The sequence below is a fragment of the Halichoerus grypus genome, chromosome 2 (assembly GCF_964656455.1).
Source record: "Halichoerus grypus chromosome 2, mHalGry1.hap1.1, whole genome shotgun sequence".
NCBI lineage: Eukaryota > Metazoa > Chordata > Mammalia > Carnivora > Phocidae > Halichoerus > Halichoerus grypus.
The window spans coordinates 10,895,581-10,920,674 of NC_135713.1; the positions used below are offsets into that span (position 1 = coordinate 10,895,581).

The 25,094-nt window shown below is 40.4% G+C and overlaps 1 protein-coding gene across 1 annotated transcript in view; it reads right to left on the reverse strand.

Moving 5' to 3' along the window:
- The window catches only part of DNAH5 (dynein axonemal heavy chain 5), a 216,419-nt gene that overhangs the window by 33,073 nt on the left and 158,252 nt on the right, over nt 1-25,094 (reverse strand). The window contains exons 60-68 of the mRNA XM_078066500.1: nt 23,107-23,286; nt 19,595-19,732; nt 15,448-15,583; nt 14,578-14,894; nt 13,848-14,003; nt 12,778-12,960; nt 6,117-6,360; nt 5,012-5,126; nt 4,343-4,533 (exon numbers count right to left, since the gene is read on the reverse strand). Coding sequence (XP_077922626.1) covers nt 4,343-4,533; nt 5,012-5,126; nt 6,117-6,360; nt 12,778-12,960; nt 13,848-14,003; nt 14,578-14,894; nt 15,448-15,583; nt 19,595-19,732; nt 23,107-23,286 — 1,660 coding nt within the window. The remainder of the gene's footprint in view (nt 1-4,342; nt 4,534-5,011; nt 5,127-6,116; nt 6,361-12,777; nt 12,961-13,847; nt 14,004-14,577; nt 14,895-15,447; nt 15,584-19,594; nt 19,733-23,106; nt 23,287-25,094) is intronic.

The following is a 25,094-nucleotide window of genomic DNA, read 5'->3' on the forward strand; positions in this document are numbered from 1 at the left end:
TGGTGCTGGGAAAATTGGACAGCCACATGCAGAAGAATGAAACTCAACCATTCTCTAACACCATTCACAAAGATAAACTCAAAGTGGATGAAAGACCTCAATGTGAGACAGGAATCCATCCAAATCCTAGAGGAGAACATAGGCAGTAACCTCTTTGACATTGGCCACAGCAACTTCTTTCAAGATACATCTCCAAAAGCTAGTGAAACAAAAGCAAAAATGAACTTTTGGGACTTCATCAAGATAAAAAGCTTCTGCACAGCAAAGGAAACAGTCAACAAAACAAAGAGGCAACCCACAGAATGGGAGAAGATATTTGCAAATGACATTACAGATAAAGGGCTGGTATCCAAAATCTATAAAGAACTTCTCAAACACAACACCCAAAAAACAAATAATCAAGTCAAAAAGTGGGCAGAAGATACGAAAAGACACTTCTCTGAAGAAGACATACAAATGGCTAACAGACACATGAAAAAATGTTCATCATCATTAGCCATCAGGGAAATCCAAATCAAAACCACACTGAGATACCACCTTACACCAGTTAGAATGGCAAAAATGGACAGGGAAAGAAACAACAAATGTTGCAGAGGTTGTGGAGAAAGGGGAACCCTCTTACACTGTTGGTAGGAATGCAAGTTGGTACAGCCGCTTTGGAAAACAGTGTGGAGGTGCCTCAAAAAGTTAAAAATAGAGCTACCCTATGACCCAGCAATTGCACTACTGGGTATTTACCCCAAAGACACAGATGTAGTGAAAAGAAGGGCCATATGCACCCCAATGTTCACAGCAGCAATGTCCGCAATAGCCAAACTGTGGAAAGAGCCGAGATGCCCTTCAACAGATGAATGGATAAAGAAGATGTGGTCCATATATACAATGGAATATTACTCAGCCATCAGAAAAGATGAATACTCAACTTTTACATCAACATGGATGGGACTGGAGGAGATTATGCTAAGTGAAATAAGTCAAGCAGAGAAAGTCAATTATCATATGGTTTCACTTATTTGTGGAACATAAGGAATAGCATGGAGGACACTAGGAGAAGGAAGGGAAAAATGGGCGGGGGGAATTGGAGGGAGAGATGAACCATGAGAGACTATGGACCTGAGAAACAAACAGGGTTTTAGAGGGGAGGGGGTAGGGGGGATTGGTTAGCCTGGTGATGGGTATTAAGGAGGGTACGTACTGCATGGAGCACTGGGTGTTATACGAAAACAATGGATCGTGGATCACCACATCAAAAACTAATGATGTATTGTATGGTGACTAACATAACATAATAAAATTAAAAAAAAAATAAAGGGTCTCTTCTATAAATCAGTATATTATTTATTTCCATTTTGAGCACACCCAAGGATCCTGTGCTATCTCATTTATTTTTGGCCAATCTAACCACAGCAAACATTTCCCCATTGGGTAGTGACTCTTCCCTTGCTGGGGATGATCTACCTAGGCTCACGTAATTCACATAACACACAGCACCAAAAAATAAACAACACCTTAAAATGTTATTGTTGCCCACCTCAGAAGAACTAAATGTGTAAACAATCAAATTTTAAGTCAAAGGAAGAGTTAGAAATTCTTTATAGGATGAAATATACTGTTTAATAAATGCCATCTATTAAAATGTTTCAAGGAAAATACGCTCTAAGCATAATTCTTAAAAGGATATAACCAACTCATTTGGCCACCTTTAAAATCCTTTTTTGAACAGAGCAGGTCGTGAACAAATAATACTACTCAAGATATTTATTGAACCAATCTCTACTTTAGCCAGGTGCCATGGACCCCACTAAATTGCTATCTTTTGGCCAAATCCATCTTAGTATATTTCCAGCAAGGTAAGCATGGCCTTGAAGCAGTTTTGAGAAGATCATTAAGTCACCAAATCAAAACAGATTGCTTTAATGGCAGAGAGCAGTTCAAGACCTGAGGACAATGGCATTGTGTTGAAAAATGTCCTACCAATTTCCATGGAAACTGTCCATTTTCCAACAAACTCAAAAGAGTAAGATATTCACCAGAGAGTTAGGGAGAAACTATTTACAGGAAGGAAAGGGTGTTCCTTGCAACCAAAGCATTATTCATCATTTAGTAGAGGGTAACTGTGGCACGAATCTCTTGCCTACCTCAAAAGTGTACAATGGGCCACAGAGGATGATGGTAATGGGCTGAGGGCAGACACATTCCTGGACAATACGGACCTCTGATGAATGAGCAGCTGGGACAGGCATAACTAAAAATAAATTCTCAAGGTGATTGAGAGTTATGCCGTCACCTTCATTCTGTAAACCCTTACATTCGGAAAAGGTAAGTTTGAATTTGTACTGTAATACTTTGTAAAAATGATATGTTCTTACAATGAAAAATTTCTACAAGTGATACCACACAATTATTAAGTGGTATAGCTAAAGAAGATTCAGAAAGTCATCTGGGCTGAACCTGTTCCATCTTAGAGATGAGCAAATTAAAAGACATCCAAACACTGTTGCTCTCTAAATAACATTTGCAAACAAGTGATTTTAAAGTCCTTGCAGAGGGAATTCACCCACTGGGTAGCTCTCAGCAAAATCACCAGCAATGAGCAACCTTACAACATCACTGCCTTGCAAAGCTCCCTCCGACACTCTGTTTCATAAAGCAGCATTAAAAAACTATTGAATGCCAAAAGCCCACAAAAAACAGTCCAGCCTATGCGAGCCTCAGATTAATCAAAACAAACTAAAATACTAAAGATAATATAACAATGCCTATCCTTTACTGAACATATCCTATGTACCAGCGTTTACCCAAATTGTGTGACTTCTCGATAATCCGATGATGTAGATTTGACCATCCTTGTTTTATAGCACAGAAGGCTGGAGCCTGAGAAGTTTGAAGAACTTGCTCGAGACACTCGACAAAAATTGGCAAAACCACTATTTTCACTTACAGTCATCCTAACTCTAAATCCCACGTCTTCTATCACCACGCCAAATGGCAACATATTTCCCAGTATTTAAACCAGACCTGGACGCATTTCATGAGGAAATGCATTTCATGCCTGAATTGAGATGTTGGGAACAACTTGCCACCAGAAATCTCCATCAGCTGGAGGACCAGTCAATGAGACCACGAATCAGTACTATTTGAAGGGCTCAGTGAAGAAGTCACCCCTACATCTACCTAAGGGGTGTCTCCCTAATTCATTCATCATCCACGAGCTCTGATTTAGAAAACTTGGAAAATAAAGAGACCTAAGGAGCAAGAGTTCAAAGGTTAGAGACAAAGAATAAAGAGAGAGAGAGAAAGAGAAAAGTGTCTGTAAATCATACATTTCTAAGTTCAAGTCTAACCAAATGAGTCTTTGTTGTTTCTGTAAGAGAAGTGTGCAAATGCATATTTATATGAACACCAATACGCATTTGTTCACATAGGACTACGGGCTTAGGCCCCCCCAGGGCAAGCACATGCATAGCCACACCCCTTCCCTCCTGCCCCTTCAGGGTCCTCTTCAAGTTCCTCAGCAAATCTACTCTCCAGGTGAACATGAAAATCTCTCCCCACCCACTGTAGATAAAATTATGTCTCATCTATAAAGTTAAACCTTTGCTTAGAAAGATATGGTAGATAAAGCCATTTAGACCCCAGCATCATTTCTGCAATTACTTTAAATATTTTGTTGTCCAGACATTCAAGAATGTGACAGCAAATGTATTCCCTAGCCTCCCCTGGGCTGTATTGTGCAGTGGCACAAGGGACCTGCCTGTGAGCAATGCTTCAACAGATACAGAAGAAATATCCATGGGATGAGCTCCACAATCGCCCTGCCCGTGGCTCCAGCCTCTGTCATACCAGGCTTGCCCCCACCGGCACCTTGATGCCATCTCCTCTTCCTTTGACACTCCCCCTCTGCCTGTCCCCAAGGCCAGTGCCCCCTGCCCCTCCAGGCCTTTATTCACCTGTCCATCTCTCAGGGAGGCCTACCCTATTAGGTTTCCCACTAAATATTCCATTTAAAATTTTAACTGCCCCCGCCGACTCTGCACACCCTGTTAACTCCCCATCTCCCTTATCCTGCTCTGTCTTTTCCCATAGTGCCTACTAGCTTCTCACATACTACATAATTTACTGTTTTATTTTGAGCCCCAAGTGTCTAGTCGGTGCCTCAGCACACAGTAGGCTCTCAATAAATATTCATGCAATAAATGAACAAATAAAACATTTCACATATATGCAATCTTCAATGTAATGCAAGGAAACTGTTAGAGCCAGAAAAAAAAGTACTGCACAGCACCTTCAAGTAATTCCTACATCTGGACCTGTGTACAGTGCTTTCTACTGTTATACTGACCTTTAATAAGGGTGAGAAACTCTTCATGCTTGACTCGGTTCCTCTGGATGTCGATCTTCAGGGTAAGCAGCAAGGTGAACAGGAACTTGTGTTCCTCATACAAGCCCCGGGCTGCATACTTATAAACCTCATAAGTCATATGCTCAATGATATTAGCAATCCTCTTGCTCGTAATTGGGCTCTTGACAGACCTGGAGGAGAGAACATTTAAATCGGCCTTATCCCACTCCCCTTTTCCATTGCCCATAAAAACATCTTTACTGGAGAATAGGTAACTTTGGAGGGCCAGTTCTTTTTTACGCATAAGAATAAGCATCCCAAATCTAAAATAACCAGCATTCTCTCAACACAAAATAACAGAATCCTCAATGTTGTCTAAATCAATTTTACCAGCAGGGTATTACCACTCACAACAACATCTTGAGAATTTTCTTGTTTAACAGAAATACATGAAATCCAAGGAATAAATCCATGGATGAAGAGTTGGTAGAGCTGTCTCTGAGCGTAAAAGGACAAATGAGAATGATGTGTTAATACGCTGGTAATTACACTAAGCTGAGATTTTTTTAAAAAGACTCAGTAGCAAAAGGAAAAGAAGTTATAAATATAATGTCATCATTCTAGCCCACAGATAGGAAATTCAGCTTGGCTTCTTGAGTACGGACGTACCTGGCTAAGGAAAGGTCAAACAAGCCAAGAAACTGGCGGAGCGAAGTCTGATACATGTCATTAACCAAGCGCATCTCAGTGATGAGGAAGTAGAGGATACTGCCTCGAGTCGCCACTGAAAGACAAAGAACAAGGCTGCATGTGTTACGGGGGTGGAAAATAAATGACCATGCACAGACCAGCCTAAACTCTAAATGAAAACAGGTCTTATTTTTGTTTTATCAATGACTATCTACCAGCACTGGGAGCCTGGAGCAAGGCTCATAATTTATACTTAATTCTTATTTATAAGCTTTGTGTAAGCAGTCTGCTGCTTGCATTTATCAAGTGGTATTTTCCATGTTAGAACTTCCAGATCCCTTATAAATACATTTTACTCTATTTTTTCCATAGGCAGAAAAGGCAATCGATGGGATAGCAAAAACTCTAACGCCTGGCAAATTGTGTAGGCATCTTATGGCCCTCATTCTCAAGCTCCATGAAGCCCTGACTAAGCTCGGCCTCGGGTTGGCAAAACAAGGCATGGCAAAGATGATGCTCCTGACTCTCCACCAGCAAATGATACTGCTTTGATTATTTTTCCAGAAAGAATGATACATTTCTAAAGGAAAATGAATTCTTTCAGCAGGTCCCTCTTGCAACCCGTGAACAACACTGATTTGCAAACTGGTGGGTAAGCCTAAAGCACTCTGGTGAGACCAAGGAACTCCCTTCATAACACAAAGACTGCAAACAAAATATTGGCTGATTGCTACCAAATGATAAAGAACCAGTGAGCAGCCCACAAATGCGGCACTAATTCCTCAGATTTCCAAACGGTAGTCAGACATCCTTTAAAAACCCTCCCTCTTTACTTTCTAAGTTTAAAGAATTTGCCAGCTCACAGGAATCATAAGCATCTAGACAATTAACACCATTATACAATCTTTTCTTCATCTCAGTTTTACTGAATGCGTCCCAAAGCGGTGCCACAAAACAGGAAGGACCACCCCACCTGGCGCAGCCATTTGCATTAATGTCCTTCGTTCCTTCAGTTTCTCCAAATTTCGGGGTTTTTTTCTCACTTCATTTTCCTGTGACATTTGTCTTTCATTACCAAACTCACCAGGTCTGTATTCCTCCCGGGCTGAGTTAATTTGAATTTCTGTCTCGGCCGAAATTTCCAGCTTCTGTGTCACCTCTTCTGCGGTCTTTTTTGTGTTACTCAGCACAGCAGTGAGACTCTCGTCTTCCACCAGGGACCCCTGGGTACTCGTCAGCCGGTAAAGCAAATTATCTTCTAGCTCTTTCATCCTTCTTTTGTTTGCAGTTACCTCTTCCATGAGATGAGTTCTCTCTTTCTCCAGTTCCTGTTAATTTGCATAAAGATATTTTCCTCCTTAATTAACAACTATTGTTTGGCCGTTCCTGAAAAAGTTAACCTACAAGGCTGCTCTCAAGCTCCTGCACTGTAGTTATCATACTGGACTGCAGGAAATACATCAAAATAAGAAGAGGAAGAGAATTAATGGAGGAAAGAAGAATGGGTGGCAAATAACATGACATTTGCTAAAAACACGACCAATATTCTCTGGACCATCTATCTATTTCCTAAAGTCAAATAACTTTAAGTGACATTTGTGATTATACGTAAGCTTGTTCTGAAGGTGAAAAATATTTGAAAATATATTGGAATATATTTGAAGACACGTATCAATCTCTCGGATTAAATACATTTTCTTCTGTTTAGTTTCTTGTTTATGAGAGCTCCGTTGTTGTCTGAATGTGATTATTGTCAGCTTGCTGGTTGAAATAGTATCCAATCCCCTGAAAAGCAAGTGTCCAACAAGTTAGGCAAACAATCCACATGGCTGCTGCAGGTACCTTTAAACTGGAAACTGTTCTTGGCCTGAAAAGGTGCTATTCTCTCCAAGAGAAGGGAAGTTCTAGATCTTTCCTGAAGGATCTTTATAGATAGCTGGGGAGAGAATGGTTTTGGAAGGTTATTGTCCTGATTGGCTACTTCTTCCTCATGGTGGTTTGGAGAGAGGAGTCCATGGGACAGAAGTAAAAAAAGATGGGACTGGAAAGGGTGGGGAAGGAGGGCATGGCCATCACACAGAGCAAGCCAAAGACAGCACAAAGCCCAGAGGCTGGGAGAAAATTCTTACCCTGTAACTGAAAACCACAGATCTAAAATAAAGGTGGTAGTAACGAAACTGCATGAATACAAAGAACAAAGGCCACTGGCCACTGCTTTATATTCTAGCCAGTTAATCACCATTGACTCAACAGTTATGATGAGTAGAACCCTACCAGGCTCTGAGCAAAATCTCAGAACTTGCTTAATTCTTGGCAACAAAGCAACTTCAGCAAAACCTGCCTTTATCATGTTTGCTTCTTTATATTGGGTCTTTGAAAAGCTTCCTTCGTGGTTATTTTCATTCATTTACTCACTAGATAAGAATCTCAAATTTGAGAAAATGTAAAAAAAAATTAGTACAGAAAGTAACATTTAAGACACCTGCAAAATTCCTCTCCATAAGCAACTATAAAAAAAAAAAAGAAGAACTTACACTACGGTTACACTAAGAAATAAATTAATCATGTTCAAAGGAAAAATTCAGATATTTTTTATTGCCATATGCCCATATTTCACACACTATCACTATCGTGCCTGAGTTCCTAAAGGTGAGTGGTCTAAAAATCCTCACCTGAAGAAGACAGGTAAGGGAAGGATCATAAAGCCATGGGGCAAATGATAGTTTTGACATCAGGAAGACATGTGCTTGAATCACAGCCCCTAGGATCTATCAGCTGCATGATGTTGGTCATGTTATATAACTCTAGGAGCCTCAGTTTCCTTATCTGTGAGACGGATATAGAAACAGCTCAGAGAGTGATTGTCAGGATATAACTAGTAAAGCAGTTACAACAGTAACTGGATCATGATAACTGTTCCAAATATGTCTCTCCCCCTTTTCTCCCCTTCTTTGATTCATTCTAAGCATGGATTTTTCAAAAGCATTATAATACCTATTGGGAAAATAAGCAGTTTGAAAAATAAAATTATAGGTTGACATAAAATAAACCATACTTTAGAATTTCACATATCATTACAAAAGCCTAATAAAGTGGCTGAAATGGGATAAAAGAGAACTTTCTAATCTTGCACTTAGGCTAAGGATGCATGCTCTCATGTCTGCTGGGACGAGAGCATGGGCTGTCAAATCCAAAAACTGTACCAAGTCTTACAGATTCTTCCAGCACCATAGTTTTCCCTCCATCCATGTCTTCCAAATCCATAGCCACAGCCCTGACTTAGGCTTTAGTTATTCCTCACGGACTACTCTAACCATAACAGGTCTCCCCACTGACCCTCTTCTCTGTCATCACCCCCTTTCCTGCTCCTAGGTATTCAGGGATCTCCCTCAGCTGTTTTGAAAGGTCCAAAATTCTCAACAGTTTACAAGACTTATTACAACCTACATTTCCAATCTCATCACCCCTTGAAAACCATAGAATCAGTACTAAAATCACACCCCCATGTTACTTACGAAAACTGTTATTCACAAAATAAACATTTAATATAATGTATACAAAGAGGCAAATTATCCAATTCCTGATTTTAAAAATAGCAAGTAAAAGCTTGAACATTATTGAGATGGTTGTAGTCAATTCAATATCATTGTTAACACCAGTAAATTTGCCAATTAAAGTAACTGCCTATATTCCTAAAGGACTAAAATGAGGCTAGGAAGTACATTTCCCCCAAAGTTTGAAACTGATAAAATAATATCCCCCAAAGTAAACAGTACAATTTAAAGCAATTTGGAATTATGAAAGCAATCTGTGTACTAAATAGCAGGTAAATGACCAAACACTACAATGGGACAAGAGTTAGGGAAAAAATAAAGTTATTCTGAAGGAAAACAGAACTGCTATTTGCTTTTTTTTTTTTTAAGATTTTATTTATTTACTTGTGAGAGAGGGAGCACAAGCAGAGGGGAAGAGCAGAGGGAGAAGCTGACTCCCCACTGAGCAGGGAGCCCCACGTGGGGCTTGATCCCAGCATCCTGGGATCACGACCTGAATGGAAGGCAGACACAGACGCTTAACCGACTGAGCCACACAAGCACCCTGCTACTTGCTTCTCATTCAGGATTTTAAAACAGAAAAAACTATTTTGGGATAAGGTTTTAGGTGTATGCTCATTTGTATGGCTGATTTAAACATGGTTCTGTTGAACTATGACTCTAGGTCCTCCAATCTATAAGAAGATAGTTCTTTTTGAAATTGATAATAAGGAGCAAAATTAATCAAAATCATTTTGTCTATAAGCATTTTCCCATCAAAGGGATTATCTCAACACACACACACACACACAGGTAAACATTTGTGTTATGCATTCTATTTACTAAGGCTGCCATGTAAATTTTTTATATAAACTGTGAAAATATGAAAAGTATCCCCAAAGTGAGTAAACAAGTACAGTGGTAATGCAGGACAATTTCAGGAAACATATTATTTATTAATTAAGTGATCAAAAATTAAGTGGCGCAACAAAGATGCAAATGACAACCAAAATTATGTATGTACCTAAACTGCATCTGTAACTATGGCTTTGAAATCAGTAAAAGGAAACAGATGAGCTTTTCAGAGTTCTCAGTTCTAAGGGATCATCCAGGCTCTCATTCCCAAAGGTTCCTTCTCTTCTGCACCTTACACTGGTAATTAAAATAGAAAGATTAAACAATAGAATTTAGATTTATTTTTTCTCTGTGCCAGTGAGCTGGTGATAACAACATCTGTTTAAGGGTCTTCATTAAATTATTTTTCCTGTTGGTTCCACCGAGTTTGGGTGCTTACACCTCCACAGGAAATCACACACCTGTTTGCTCCTCTGGGATTTGGAACAAGGTGACCCCTGAGGCTTTGTGTTGTGTGGCCAATAGAAGCTGTTAATCTACATTAGTGTTTTTCTCCTAATAGTATATAGCTGTCTTTGAGTTTCTGTCTTGTTCTCTAAGATCAAGGTAAGAGTGAACCTAAGAAATTTGTTTTGTTCTTTTTTAAAGGATAGTTGCTGAAGAACTACTGGTTTGCTGCCTGTTTAAAATGGTTTTGATACCTTGCCTTCTGGTGACAACAGCAGGCTGCCTACATCTACTCACAGGTACATCAGGTCGACAACTGAATATGGCCTTGATATGACCTTGAGCAGCTCACACATTTAAAATGACTGCTTTGGAGCACAGAGAAGATATAAAATCATAAATCTGCCTTCCCTGCATTCCCATGCTCTGGGGTTTGTATTTGCCTCTGAAAGCAAACAAACCTGAGGGGCCAGCCAAGCATTGATGAGACCGGATCCCATGTGATAACAAGGGTCCTCACTGCCAGTATCTCCAAGACACTGGACAGCTGGTGGATTTATGGATTCAAAGAAGAATGGCCTTTCCCGAGCCACCTTTCACAAGAAGAATCAACAGAGCAGTGAAGGTTGAATTCATCCTGACTGTAGGAGAACCCACCCTTTGTTTCAGCTTGATGTGTAAGGGAATTCCTTAGAGGCTTTCCAATACCAGCTTCTCACTGGTGGGGTCTTCCCTGCTTCCAATACCCACCCTTGGCTCAATAGCATTTTATATTGGTGGAGTATTCATAATACTCACCTAAGAAGAGATCATAGTCAGAAAGATGGCATTGTCACAGAAGTCAAAGGAACACTTTTTGAATCTGTAGGCTCTATTCAAATGAGTTACTCAATTTCCAGAAAGCCCCAGAGATCAACTCAAACCCACCTGCCACCACCCAGGCTGAGATGATTCAGCAACATGAGCGAATTCAGGGGTGTGGTGGGAAGACAAGATGCTACAAAAGAAAAGGCTGCTTGCAGGAAATACATTCTGAAAAGCCTTCAAAATTAAGTCCAACAGCTCACTACTTGCGTTAGAGGAGAAAAATACAGGTTACATGTTGTATAATCATGTGGTTCAGGGTAAGAGGACCCTCTAATATTATAAGAGAGTGAGGGTCCCGTTCTTATGGCCATACTTTTCCTAAGAATTATCTACTCTGAGCCTGGAATGGATTCCGATCATGAGACAACAGTTAAGGAATAATTTTCTCAAGACACTCAAGGTACTTTTCCAGGGGGTAAGAAAAAGCCCAGCCTGGGATCCATATTGGCTTTTCAAGGCTGTTCAATGTCTTTTCAAAGGAGCTTAAAGTGCTCCTCGCTTCATCTTAAACTTCTAACAGTTACAACTCCAGGGCTGGAGCTGTTTTGTTGCAAACAAAATCTGTCAGACCAAATTATTTCTTCCAAGGAAACAATATTCATCTCAGCTGAAGGTGAGAAAACCAAAGACAAGGATATTTTTCAAACTGCCATCAGGACCCCTTACCTCCCCAAAGCCAACGCCACAGGTGAAAGCAGAGCCTAACGTACGGGTAATGGCCGCTGCCCCAAAGACTCTCAGGGATTCCCTGCTCGACACTGCAAGCTGTGGATCAAGAATCCCAGTCCTTCCTGAAGTAAGGATATGGCAGTGCTAGGCTTCCTCAACCAGCTTGACTCAGACTCCAAAAATAAACAAGCACGTATTCTGAAGCCTGTTATTACTTCAGTAGCTAGTCTGTGGTAGAAACTCCGGCCTCAGTTCCTGCCATTCTGAGGTCACTAACTACATGAACCTACAAAGTCAGATTTAATGCTTTTAGTGCAACTTTCAACCATAGGACTCTATGATTCATGCACTATAAACTAAAAAATAAAAAGAGAATATTCATAAAAAAGGAAATGAGAGAGGGGAAGAGGCAGCGAAGAAGCAAGAGATAAACATATGGAAGGACTCAGAAGACCAAGCATGAAACATACAAAAAAAAAAAAAAAAAATCAAAATAATGGGAAGGACAGATTCCAAAGATTTTTCCAATAGTTTTAACCTAAATAAATCTTGAGGTCAGTGTAAAAGGGGGCTATAAAATAAACTAGACTCCTCATTGCTACTGAACCCAGGAGAAAATCAATAGCAACTCTTAGAGTTCATGCATTTCTACCAAAGCAGTCCTATTAAAATCCTCTAGACTTCTTTAAGACTCACATATTCCCTAGAGAAAATGCTGACTCAAAACAAGGAGGTTTATAAATTATTGGCTATTTTTTATTGATCATTAAGTTATTCCACCAAATAGAAGTAGAGAAAACAGATACATAACTAAGCCAGCAGCCTCCAGAAGGTGCTCCCTGAAGCTCCAGATCCACAAATACCTGTCTTGTCACAACATACATAGAGGTTTCTCATAGGCAACATTAAGGACTGAGAATGTTGTCTGTTAGCTGGTTTTAATCATAGTGGTTTGAAGCCACGAGTTTTAATTTTATATTCCAAAAGCATAATAATGAATTGAATGGAAGAAAAACCTAGCTGTAGCCTAGAAACCTAAAAGTCAACAGGTGAACAGAACTCACGATCATGCAAACTCTTCAGAAAAATGAAGCAATATAAGACCAGAATAATGATGCTGAGCATGAGACTGATATTCTCATAGATACATCATTAGTCTACACAAAATCAATGGGTATATGTGATTTATGAGACAGATGAAACATAGAGGGTAATCGGTTAGTAATTACCCACGACACCTGGGAATTAATAATGGAAAAAAACACAGGAATAAAAGGGGGGACCTCAATCCTATTACAACTTTTATCATATTATTTTAATCAATGAAAGAATCACAACACAATGCCAAAAAAGAGGTGGTCACACATCACTCACCTGCTTCTCTGTGCAGATGACTCTCCCCAGTAACTGATCTTCCAGACCTTTCATGGTGACAGTGAAGTCAATGATAGAGGTCCGAGCGCTTATTTCAGGGGTGTAGGCTGGATTGGGCAGTTTGGTGGTGATGTAGAGTCTGAAGCCATCCATCACATCTACTTCCTTATCACCAACTTTCACCTTTATTATAAAAATAAAGTCAAAAGTAATAAAAGAGACATATACCTTACTGTGTCCTTTTCTCCACAGGATCAAGCATTGCTTTAAAGAATTGTATAACTGGAGATCTTTGTATACTGAAAAAGAAGTGGTCATTAGGCATTCAGAGGGCTTCAGACCACTAGGATGAAAGGAAGGAAGGTGGGTAGGAAGGAAGGGAGGGAGAGAAGGAGGGAAGAAGTTCAATGTATGCCAGTATATACCATAAATGTAGAATTTAGCACCAAAATTGGTGTGATCATACCACAGAGGTGAGATGGATTACCCATCCAAAATTTGGTTCAGAGATGAAGACTGATGACATCACATAAGCACCAAAAGGGTATGAAAGGTTTATTGCTCACATAATGAGATTTCTGGAGAGATTAAAGTAGACCCCCAACCAGGTCCCAAAAATTGATTGAGAGAGTAGGGAAAAGCAGCTGTTTTAGGGTTTTATGGTGATTAAGGGATAGGGCTGGGATAAAGGTTCCCACATAGGGCATGAACAGAGGATTGCATGGTTTGATTTTCCCACCAATGTCAAAGGCGAGAGCCCCAGGTTTTCTTATCAGCTTGCCCAGATTTGGGACAGAAGGGGTGAGGGTCATAATGGGTTTTGAAAGATGTCTACAGTAACCCATCAAAATGGAGTCAGACTCTATCACACAAAAGAAGTAGATATTTCTAAAAGGACTGCTCTTGAAAATTTTAATTCCAACTCAGGAAGTGTAGAAGAGAAAAAACAAATGCCTCTTGCCACTGACTCAAATTTCAGTTGTTGCCTATTGAGAAAATTTCATCTATGTCACATTTACCTGGCCTCGTGATAATGGTTCCTCATGTAATTATCAATAGGTTTAACCTACCTTAAAGGTAGACCCAGTCTTAATGAGGTTCCTCTCCAAAACATTATCCAGTGCTGGATCTAGTTCCTCCCCAACATCTTCAATAAGCAAGGGCCTTCCAAGAGAAAGACTGTCCTCCAGATGGTTTCTGAAGTACTTGTGATTTAGAGACGTGATCTAGAAACAAGATCCAAAGGTTGCTGTTGACAATATCACAATGCCATACACAGAGAGAATGGACATTAAAGGGTGCCTGAGCATTCTGTCACGGGACACAAATACAGAGATTTTTAGTGAACCTTATCTGGAACTCATACTTGGTGAGATTGTACAGAAAGCTTAAACTGTTTCCATCCTTTTCCTTAGCAAACTGTCATTCCCCAGTGCAACCTGTCTTCTCATCACCACCACTTTTGTGACAAATAATAATGGGATAACCATGAAGTGTCCTGGTAGAGGGCTACACACTTAGTGTGATAAACTCCACCCTGCTCTGTTCATCAAGGAGGGATTTAGGCTCTAACAGAGGAGAATCTGAAACCTTCGAAAGATGGCATTAGCAGAGATCCACACAAATGTAAATGTAATTTTTAGAAAAGATTTTAATATTAGAGTTTAGGCTTGCGTCTGTTACTGCTCTATCTAGGATTACAGTCTCTACTATTTTCAAATATTTCTTGATTCTCGGACTCTTGTTCATCTGGGGCAATAAAACTTCACAGTCACATAAATATACTCAAACACAAATTACCTGGAGTTCATTCTGGCTTTCTTTATTTTTAATCCAGATCTTCCCTTGAGTTTGTGGATCAATTAACAAAGGATAGCGAGATGCCTTTGTGACAATAATTCCATTCTGAATAGATAGGTCATCATTCGGCAGACCTTGGAGGTTCCATTCACTAATAGTGGGAGCATCAATCAACATCTCACTGAGATTTAGACCGTCTCCAAATGGGATTTCCCGGGCTGTCATCTCCTTCTGCCAGTCATACAGCAGCAGATTGCGAAACTCTTGGTTAAATGGACCAGAATAAGATAGAAAAGCTGTAGCCAACAATACATCCCCTAAAACAGAAAACAAAACACCACTGAAATACTTTATAATCAGCCTTGTAATCGTGCAGGATACTAAACATTTTTTAAAGGCAACCACTCTTAAACTAACTTCCAGAAACCAAACTGTAACCACATTGCTGTGTCTTGGTGAATAAGCAGTAGGTCGTTGTTAAACAGGGTCCAAATGGTCCACCAAGTAATACCTGTTAGTCATCAACTAGGTTATTTTGACGCTTGTTGGATGTGAGAGTATGATTTTGGAGCTTAAGAGATACAAAACCTGAGAAGACAGAGCCTCCATTCCAAGTGACCTGGATCAATACAACCATTAGCTCATAGGAGAATTCAAAGTGACCTGATAAGAGGTTTGAAGGTCATGAATACATCGAATAACGGCTGAATAGATGCCAGACCAATATTCATCCTTCTGAAATATCTGGACACACACACACACAGGAATTTGAAGTACTAGAGGGTTGGTTTGTATTCTGATAAAAGTTGCAGTTTGCTAACTCCCTAATGGAGTCAACACATAATCTGATTAATACAGGAATTTACATACCTACAAGTCTTTTTGTTTGTGCAGCAAACTCTTTACTTTGTTCTGTCCATCTTTCTTTTTCTCCCACCAAGCCACTGATCAGAGTGGAGGCAGTCTGCATCTTTCGTCTGCAGCGCTCCGCATCTTCAAGCAAGGTCTAAAAAAAGGCCAGAATCAGAAGAAAACTTTTGTTCAGAAAAATACAGCCTCTGGCTCAAGAATATAATTTTAAACCATTATATATTATCTGCCCTTCTAAGACCTGTGAGCCACTTATCCCATAGGAAGCATAAGATTCAATTCCTGGTGGCGCCTGGGTGGCTCAGATGGTTAAGCGTCTGCCTTCGGCTCGGGTCATGATCCCAGGGTCCTGGGATCGAGCCCCACATCGGGCTCCCTGCTCTGCAGGAAGCCTGCTTCTCCCTCTCCCACTCCCCCTGCTTGTGTTCTCTCTCTCGCTGTGTATCTCTCTCTGTCAAATAAATGAACAAAATCTTTAAAAAAAAAAAAAAAAAAAGATTCAATTCCTGTGTGCCTGTGTTAGCCAAAGCCCAGCTCTTAAACCTTCACGTGGGGTCCTGAGCCCATGGGTAAGAGTCTCCCCAGGTGTTAATAACTAAGAGATAATAGAAATTTGCTTCATTCATGACTTCCCTATGAAGAAAAATAGAGATAAAATACAAGCCTACTTACTAATATATAGCACAAAAAAGGTAAAACAATACATATCCCTACTTGAAAATCAGGAATATTTTTCCTGTTAAAGTTCTAGCATCATTACTGCTTGATCTAAGTGCACATCTTCTTTAACTTGAGGTGAAACTTTAGATTATCTTCAGATTGTGCTGTTCTTTTTTTTTTTTAAAGATTTTATTTATTTATTTGAGACAGAGAGAATGAGAGAGAGAGAGCACATGAAAGGGGAGAGGGTCAGAGGGAGAAGCAGGCTCCTTGCTGAGCAGGGAGCCCGATGTGGGACTCAATCCAGGGACTCCAGGATCATGAACTGAGCCGAAGGCAGTCGCTTAACCAACTGAGCCACCCAGGCGCCCCCAGATTGTGCTGTTCTGAGGCTCACTCACACTTCCCAGTGACACCTGACTCAGTAGGTCCCTCTCTGGTGCTCTGGGTATCACTAAAAGACCTTGAACCAGACTTCCACACGCTGTTGCCACTCAACGCTCCATTCTTAAAAACAGATGGTCCTCTTTCTCCTTAAGGCAACTGCCAATTCTACTTGTAAAAACATATGTGTATGAAATAATAGTGGGGACGGATAAAGATTTAGCTACAAGACCAGTCATTGGAAGTTCACTTATAACATGTGTATGTTACACATAATATATAATTGTTATATATGCTAAATGTCTAATAATAGAGAAATATTTAAATGAATTATGGTATACCCGTGAATAAGACTACTCTGAAGCCATTAAAAATTATCTTATAAAAATTTTTATAACCAAGAAAATATTCATGATTTTTACTAAGTTAAAAATTCAATTTATAAACAGTATGTATTGAATTATGTTATATATTCAAATGTTATACTTTACATATATTTTTTAAATATATGTAAATCAAGGAATATGTTCAGATAGGAAATGAAAAAGAGCAAATATTTTTAGTGTTCATTTCCAGGATTCTCTATGTGTATCTTCCATAAGGAGCATGAGTTGCTTTTGTAATAATAACATAATACAGTGTTTTTCAAAAGCAAGATCTTTATTCTAGTTTGTTCTCTGGGACTCTATTCTACTCTGTTTTCCTTTCCCCGCAGAGTTAATGTAGGAAACCTAAAAGCCCAGCTGAGGTGTACCACATCTATATTGCCCATATTTATTTGTTTGTTTGTTTCTCCCCAAGAAGAAAGATGCCAACTGGGAAGTGTGATCCTACAAATCATTTATGTCTGCCTACCTCTGAAACAAACTTTTCATGTAAAAGATATTTTTAAGATTAAGTTGTCTTCCCAAAATTCCCCATCCCCACTCCCAATTGGCCAAATAAGGAAATGGCCAGGGCCCCCCCTCTGGCTTTTTTTTCCTGGGAGCCCATGCTCCTTTAGGGGATGGAAATAGCGAGGAGGGGAGAGGAGCAGACGTTGGAGAGTACAGGAGCCAGAAGCAGCTCTTCCCTCTGAGCCTGGCTAGGGCAGTGAGCGGACTTCCCTGGGTTCCTCGGGCGGGGCCCCGGCCCACCCTCTGTGGGTGCTCCCAGAGGGTAACTAGCCATTCAGAAGGCCTAGGGAAGTGGGTCCCACAAAGGCACTGCTCTGTGCAGAAAGGAGCAGGGCACACTCTCCTTCAGCAGACAGCACAGACCTGGGGCAGGAGGTTATGGGTCCGACCGTGATGAACTGTGGATTCAAGGTCCTGCCCCTCCCCACCTTCCATAAGTCCATAAGCCCCCGGGACTCGCACGGAGCTCACGGAGGGGGAAGGAGCCACAAGATGACTAAAGGTCAGGTTCACTCCAGCATGTGGGAGGCAGGTGGACTCACAGCCAGATTTTGTGTTTTTTAATTTAAAAAACTTGATATTTGTTGAAACAAGTTTTAAAGTCAGCGCCATACATTTACAGTAGCACTTCTTGTATGGTCCCCATAAGCAGGAGATCTCAAAACCAAAAATCATACTGAATGAACTAATTCAAAAATGTTACAACTGAAACATAACAACATGGGGCCTAAAATATTTCTAGTATATTCAGCAGCGCCTCCAAATAGAAGTGAGTGTCCACCGTGTAACTAATGATCACACCTTCCCCACAGTTTCTAAAGTAGACTCTTTAGAATTGCAATGCTAATTTTCTCTTTATATGATGATAAGTGAATCCCAAAGAGCATAATTAACAAACCCAAATAGGTGTTGTACAATTATTTCTCTAAAATTTCTAAAAGGCTCTCCTTTTGCTTTCAGGAGGGGAAGTATCACATTCTGCACGTAGTAAAACTGAAGTGTTCATCTAAGTTCCCTTGTTGGGACTCCCATAAGAGACGGGACTATCAGAGCAGGAATCTCAATCCTGACCAGTGAAGACTGAGAACAGGCAGGACGAAACTCCGTAAAACCATCCAGGGAAGAACAGAGTGAATCTGTCTCTTATTTACCAAACACAGGATTTACCAGAGGCAGATACAGACTTTGTGGGGCCAGAAGCTTACATAACCTGTGGGGTGGGGTCCACTTCAAGAAAATCATTAGAGATTCACAAATACAAAACACCCAAGTGAATATGTACTTAGATTGAGAGGGGGAAAAAAACACTACAAAGTCTTGGTGTCTTAGAAACTCAGGTACCTTTCCTCTGAAATTTCTAGGTATTTTATCTGAACGCTTATATGCAAATACTTGCCAATCATAACCTGGTCTCCCTCCCCCTAAAACACCCTACAACCCCCAGGAATCCCAGCACCTAGGAGCCTGTGCGCATGAGAAGTTCTGAAACTTAAGCTACATTAGGTGTGTGTTAAAGCTGCCCGAATTTCCAGAAGGAAAGAAGCCCCTGTGGAGCTGGAATTAGTATAAATAAGATAAAGAACTTACTGCCCAGTGGATCAGAAACGTATGAACCCAGATTCTGAAAGGTTCTATAGCTGCTAGCTTGCAGACTAGGTTGAGAAGACCATAGATGGTCATTGTCATCAGATGCAACCACGTGGCCAGTCACACTGGTCCAGCAGAGAGGCCTGAAGTGGACACCAGAAGGCCAAGGTCTAGTTCAGACTATCCAGCCCTATGACCAGGAGCCGTCCTCTGGACCTCAGCTCCTTTCTCCAAAATGACAACAAAAAATATCCACCTTGCTTACCTTGCAAGATTATTTCAAAGATTAAAATGAGATAAAGTGGGAAGACGTGATTTGAAAAACATAACAGAAAGTGTTCCACAGGGGCTGTTTTCATCACCATCCATAAGGAGACTCAGGATGTTTACGTTCCAGACCTGACTTCTATCTTGGCTGACCATCCTGACCTCTCACCAACGTCCCTGGTGTTAGAAACAAACTCCAGGGCTTAGTGAGGGATGATGTGTGGTTTATGTACTATATATACATTAAATCCATCCCTGCTGGGAACCAAACCCTTGGAGAGAGAAAGGAGCAAAGGAAGGGTTTACAATAGCCATGTTGGTGTATGACGGGCCTTCCCATGCCGAGGAGTTACCTGCTTTTCGGTCATGGCCTGTTCATACTCAGCCTGCACCACGTCGAGCTCTGCTTGCTTGTCATCCAGCTCAGCCTGGGCCTTCTGCAGATCCTGCATGGCCAAGATGTAACGATTCTCCTGCACCACCAAGTTGGCCTGCAAAGGACATACCCGAGGCAGATGATGAATGACGCACAGCCAACCAAACAGCCAGCCTCTCATCTGAGATCTCAGCAATGCTCATACCTGTTCTCTGCTCTACCCCTAGAGTCTTTTCAAGTTGCATTAAGTCAGGACCAAATCTTAGTGTGGACTTGATATAAATGTTTATAAGCAGAAAATTATAATTCATTCGAAGTCAGCACGTTTTTTCCATAAGTGCCAGATAATAAAGAGTTTAGATGTTTTGGGCCAAGGGGCAAAATCAAGGCTACTGTTCTGCACTTATTTAAAAACCATTTAAAAAATGTAAAAACTCTTCTTATTTCACAAGCCGTACCCATAGAGGTTGTGAGCTAGATTTGGCCTGTGGGCCGGAGTTTGCCGGTCCTTAGATCAGAGCATTGCAGTATTAAATGCATAGGTACATTACAGAACACTGTAATATTATTGTAGAAGAAGAAAAAACTGAATATTGAGAACCTTCTGCCTGGTAAGACTCATCACTATTGATAAGGATGTTAAAACAAGATAAAAAATGGAACCTAATTATTCACTGAATAAATAGAGATTTTGTGAGTCGTGGTGATCTTGATGTTGTTCCTGTAGTCTTCATATATTGTTTTCCTCCCATAAAAGAAGTGATACCTTGAGCTGTGACTAATTAAAAATATTGTTTTTAAGGAAGCTACTAAATTTGACTCAAAAGACATATTCAAAAGCAATATTAGCAAAAGATGAGATGTAGAAAACAGTCCATGCTTACAGGAATTTAGATGCTTTAAACAATTTTTTGGAATCAAGTTTTTCCTTTTTAAGTCTCTAAAATGTTAAAATTGACTTTAATTGGGATAATTCACTATTAGGGCCACATTCTCTCTGGAGTTTTTCAGAAGAAAAGATTATCTTGAAAAAAATTTTCTGAAATAAATTATTTTCCTGTCTGACAACCTCAGGCTCTCAAATTTTGGCAGAATAATTCTTTAAGGGAAAGCCAAAGTTCCATAAGTTACTAGGACCAATGACAGGCAAAAGTGTGGCTTAACAGCTACACTTTAAAAAGGATCTAACTCTTGGGACATTATCTTCTCAGGTCTGCTGTAAACTGCACCTGTCGCTGTGGCTTAAACATAAAAGAAAAACAAGGTAACAATGCCCAACAACTCACTAAAGCAACACACTAATGTCAAAGCCCCAGATATTTTGGGTATTTTTTAGAATTTAATCAGAAAAAATAAATTGAAAACATTTTTAATGAAGCACTTGAAAGTTGCCAACCAAAAGGCACAGAATCCTTCAAGTCCAGCGGCTCACCTCGGGAGCTGAGGGACTCCATGCAGACCACTTACACTCTGGAAGTTTCAGTTTATCCATGAAGATGTTGAAAATCTACCTCCTAGGATGTGTGTGTGCGAGAGGATTAAATAAGATAACATACGTAAACACCCACGGCTGGTGCCTGGCATACAACAAGAATTCAATAAATAATAGATGTTGTTGTCCGAGTTTAGTATTTAAGACTCTACTGTTATAAACGTCCTGTTTATGTGGACTGATATTTACTGGTTTTCATGGTTTTCAATGAGAAATCGCATTATAATTAACGTGAATGGAGCCTAAATTGGCATTAGTTGGTATTTAAGTTTATTCACTACTAGACATCACTTGGCCCCTTGAGAGGGATTGCCAGACGAAGAGGAGCCCTTCAGGGTCCTCGTCACTGCTTAGTGTTGAGGAGGTTCCAGCTGGAGTGTAAAGAGTGTCCTTAATCTGTCCTCACTCAGAGGCAGGAGCTTGCCAGGGAAGCCCCCCCAGGAACGCGTGAAATTATAGGCCTCAGTCAGTGATGCTTCACACATGAGCAGAGTTGCCCAGTGATAACCTGCACTCCCGCCATCGTTGCCTTCTCCTTAAGCAGTGACTGTGTAGGCTCTCTCTAACGGCACTTATTTTCATGACAGAACATTCAGAAGGCCCTGACACAGCCCTGACGCACGTCAGGCTCCCAGGAGCTGGGTGCTCATCAGACCTTAGGAGGCCACTTCCAAGACTGACTTCTCAGAAAGAAAAGCAGAGGTTCTAGGCACAAGTAAAACATTCCCCCTTCTGACGGAGTTCCCTTCACTTCCTACCACAGCACCTAGATTGTCATAAGACTAGGTGGAGGCTAAAATGTCCTGGAACAGGGCAAGGGATTTCCTTGTTCTCATGTAAGCCTTGTTCAGAATGGCCATTATTTGGTACTGATTGCAGCTCATTTTATTTAAAATAATTACAACAAAATAAAAGCAACATGAATTCAACTGCCATTCCCTTAAAAACACTGTATGCTTACTCACTGGAAAAATCTGCAAAGGATGCCCTGTATTTTTCATTTGATAAGGTGGGTATAATTCAGCCAATATCAGAATGCCCATTTTGGAGCTATGCTGGAAGTCTTCAATGGTCCCAAAATTCATAACATCGACAGCATGGCATCAATCATTTGCTCTAAAATTCCCTAAACCAAATGAGTCTTTGTTCTTTCAAGTTGCTTTAAGACCCCAAGGGGCTTCAGCCACTGAATAAATGACCCTGGTATGGTAACAGTTAGAAAATAAAATGGGACTTGCAACTTGATCCCTATCTTCTTTCCACTCTCGATTATTTTTATCATGATTATTAAGTTCCTCGAGTAGTTTATAAGCATAAGTGGATTTCATTTGATGGTTGAGAGAGATCAGACTCATACAAAAGCAAAATAATCAACCAGGCCACACATGCGATTTTTGAGACATCGGTATTCCATTTTCAAAGCATGTATTTGCCTCCCCATCTGCTGAAGACTGTCACTGATGGGGATGTGTATGTGCATCTGAAGCCTAGAAAAGCAATTAATCAAAGGGAAACAGGCATACTCTCCAATTACATTAAAGAACAGATGACATTCAGTTTCTTTCCTGAGGGACAAAGGAGAAGAGCGGGAGTACGACGTCATACCTTACAACCAAGACCAGCCACCAACTGTGTACTTATCCTGCCTCAGACATAAGATTCCTGGGCAGGAGATCTTGGACATTACCAGGGGATTCTATGCTATAGTTTTCTGTGTTTCTTTGATGCTGTGGAGGAAAAATACCCAACAGCCCACAGTGGACTTGGCATGCTTGCAGAGAGTTCATGCTTAAAGGCTTGCACAACTCTGACTGGAGTGGTTATTACAGAGAAGAGAAACATCCTGTGCTCGGCCTTTCTGTTGCTTGCTCTCCCCATGGACTTGAATACAACCACACCAGAGGCCAAAGGTTCCTGTGCTATCTGAAAAGACAAGGCCAGGTGACCTCAAGGGCTCTTACAGGCACATATCATGTGGTTTTACCTAGGAGGCTCACCTTCAGAGGCAACACTTCTCTGTTGATAGAAAAGAAGGAAGCCATGGCTTTGGTCCAGGAACAAAGGCCAGCTACATTCCCACATACGCGTTTAGCAGTTTCAATGTTGTAGTCTGTCATTTCAAAGTAAGGATTCAAAAATTCTATCACTTCTTCATTGATTGTGTCTTTTGGGAATTGCTATGAAAGAAAAAGAGTAAAATGAAGTCAAAATACTTCTTTCCATGAAGTCATACATCATGCTTACAATGCCACTGGTATTATTGAACAACCAAGAATGGATGAATGACATCACACTTTGTTGATATCTCAGGATATTGGGCCAAAGTCCTGAAAGCAAAAACAGAGTAAGCAGTGACAGCAAAGAAGTCAGAGCATACTTTAGCTTCTGTGAACAAGAGATACCAACCCTCAATAAATGTTCTGGGATCCAGGGAAAGAGTAAATTATTTAGGTGATGAATACTAATATGGTTACTAAAATTTCCAAAGTGGTAACATTCTCATGTCATTAATCCTAAATAGGTGAATTGTAAGCCCATAAAATCAATAATGGAAAACAAATACACTCAGGTATACTCAGCCTAAGGACAAAATCTATTTAGCATTTAGCAGCAACTAAATGCTTCGTACATTCAAGGAGAGGTTCTATTAAATTCATCTGAAATTCAAAGTTAACAACCTGGACATTAGGTCTTGAGGGCAATGAATTAATTTTTAATCATAAAATTATCCAGAATGTGAGAGAACTGTTATCTTCTGAAAGGATATAAAATTGAAAAAGTGGATTATGAATGCTCTCTTACGTCAAGAGAAGACTGGCCAACCAACAAACCTGGACCTTCCTCAAGAGGTGTTTGATCCTCTCAAAGATGATTAGATCTTCTCCAAGTAGAAAGGAATGCAGTGCCTACATAACAGCTTTCACAGAACATACATGAGATAGGATGGAACCCACACTCTCATTTAGACATCTTCCACCACAAGTTTCTTTTATGACCTTTGAGAAACAGTGAAGCCAGAAGAAAAGCCAGAAGAATATTTGGGAGCCATGGAAGGGCAGTGGTGACAAAAGGCAAGTGGCAAGGGAGCTTCCAAGAGCAGGGGCCCTGCCACCAGTCACATAGGACAGGAACCTTGAGTCACCCACCAGGATGCTCTGTGAGGTCCAATTCCTCTGTCACACTTTGCTGTTAAAACTGCTTAAGTCTCCTCCATCGCCACACGCACCCATCAGAGTTAACCTCCCCTCCACTCAAGCAGCCTGTTATTCCTTCTTGGTGGCACTGACGTCAGAGAGTCCCATATTTTAATTTTAATTATCTGGGGCAGGTCTGCACGGCCCCCGGTTTCATAAGCTGCCCACTGCTGCAGCTGCTGTAAGGTGGCTCACAAGATGCTCCAGCCACCTGGCAACGTGGCATTGAAAACGGAGCGATAGGCAGTGCTAAGGTCATTGCTTGGGACATAGACGTGACTTGGGTATTCCCAGGTAGTTGTGTCAAGATCCAAATATGAAAGATAAAACAATAAAACTTCTAGAAGAAAATACAGAAGCATTTTTTCTGCCTTAGAGGCAGAGGAGCAAAGATTTCCCAAACAGAACCCAGAAAGCACGATTAAGGAAAACAGTGATAAATTGGACTACATTAAACTTAAGAATGTCTGTGGATCAAAGGACAGATTTAATGGAATGAACAACTAAGGCAGAAAGTGGAAGAAGATATTTGCGAATTACTCATGTTTTATAGAAAGAAATTCTACCCATTAATAAAAAACTTTAATGGACAAGAGCCCTAAACAGGCATTTAACAAAAGAATTCCCAAGAGGCTCATAAACTGATGAAAGATTCTCAGCATCATTATTTACCAGGGAAATGCAAACTAAACCCACAATAATAAGACACCACTATAAACCCATCAGAATAGAGAAAACCAGAAAATAGTTAAGATGTAGAACAACTTAGAATGGCTAAAATGAATAACTCA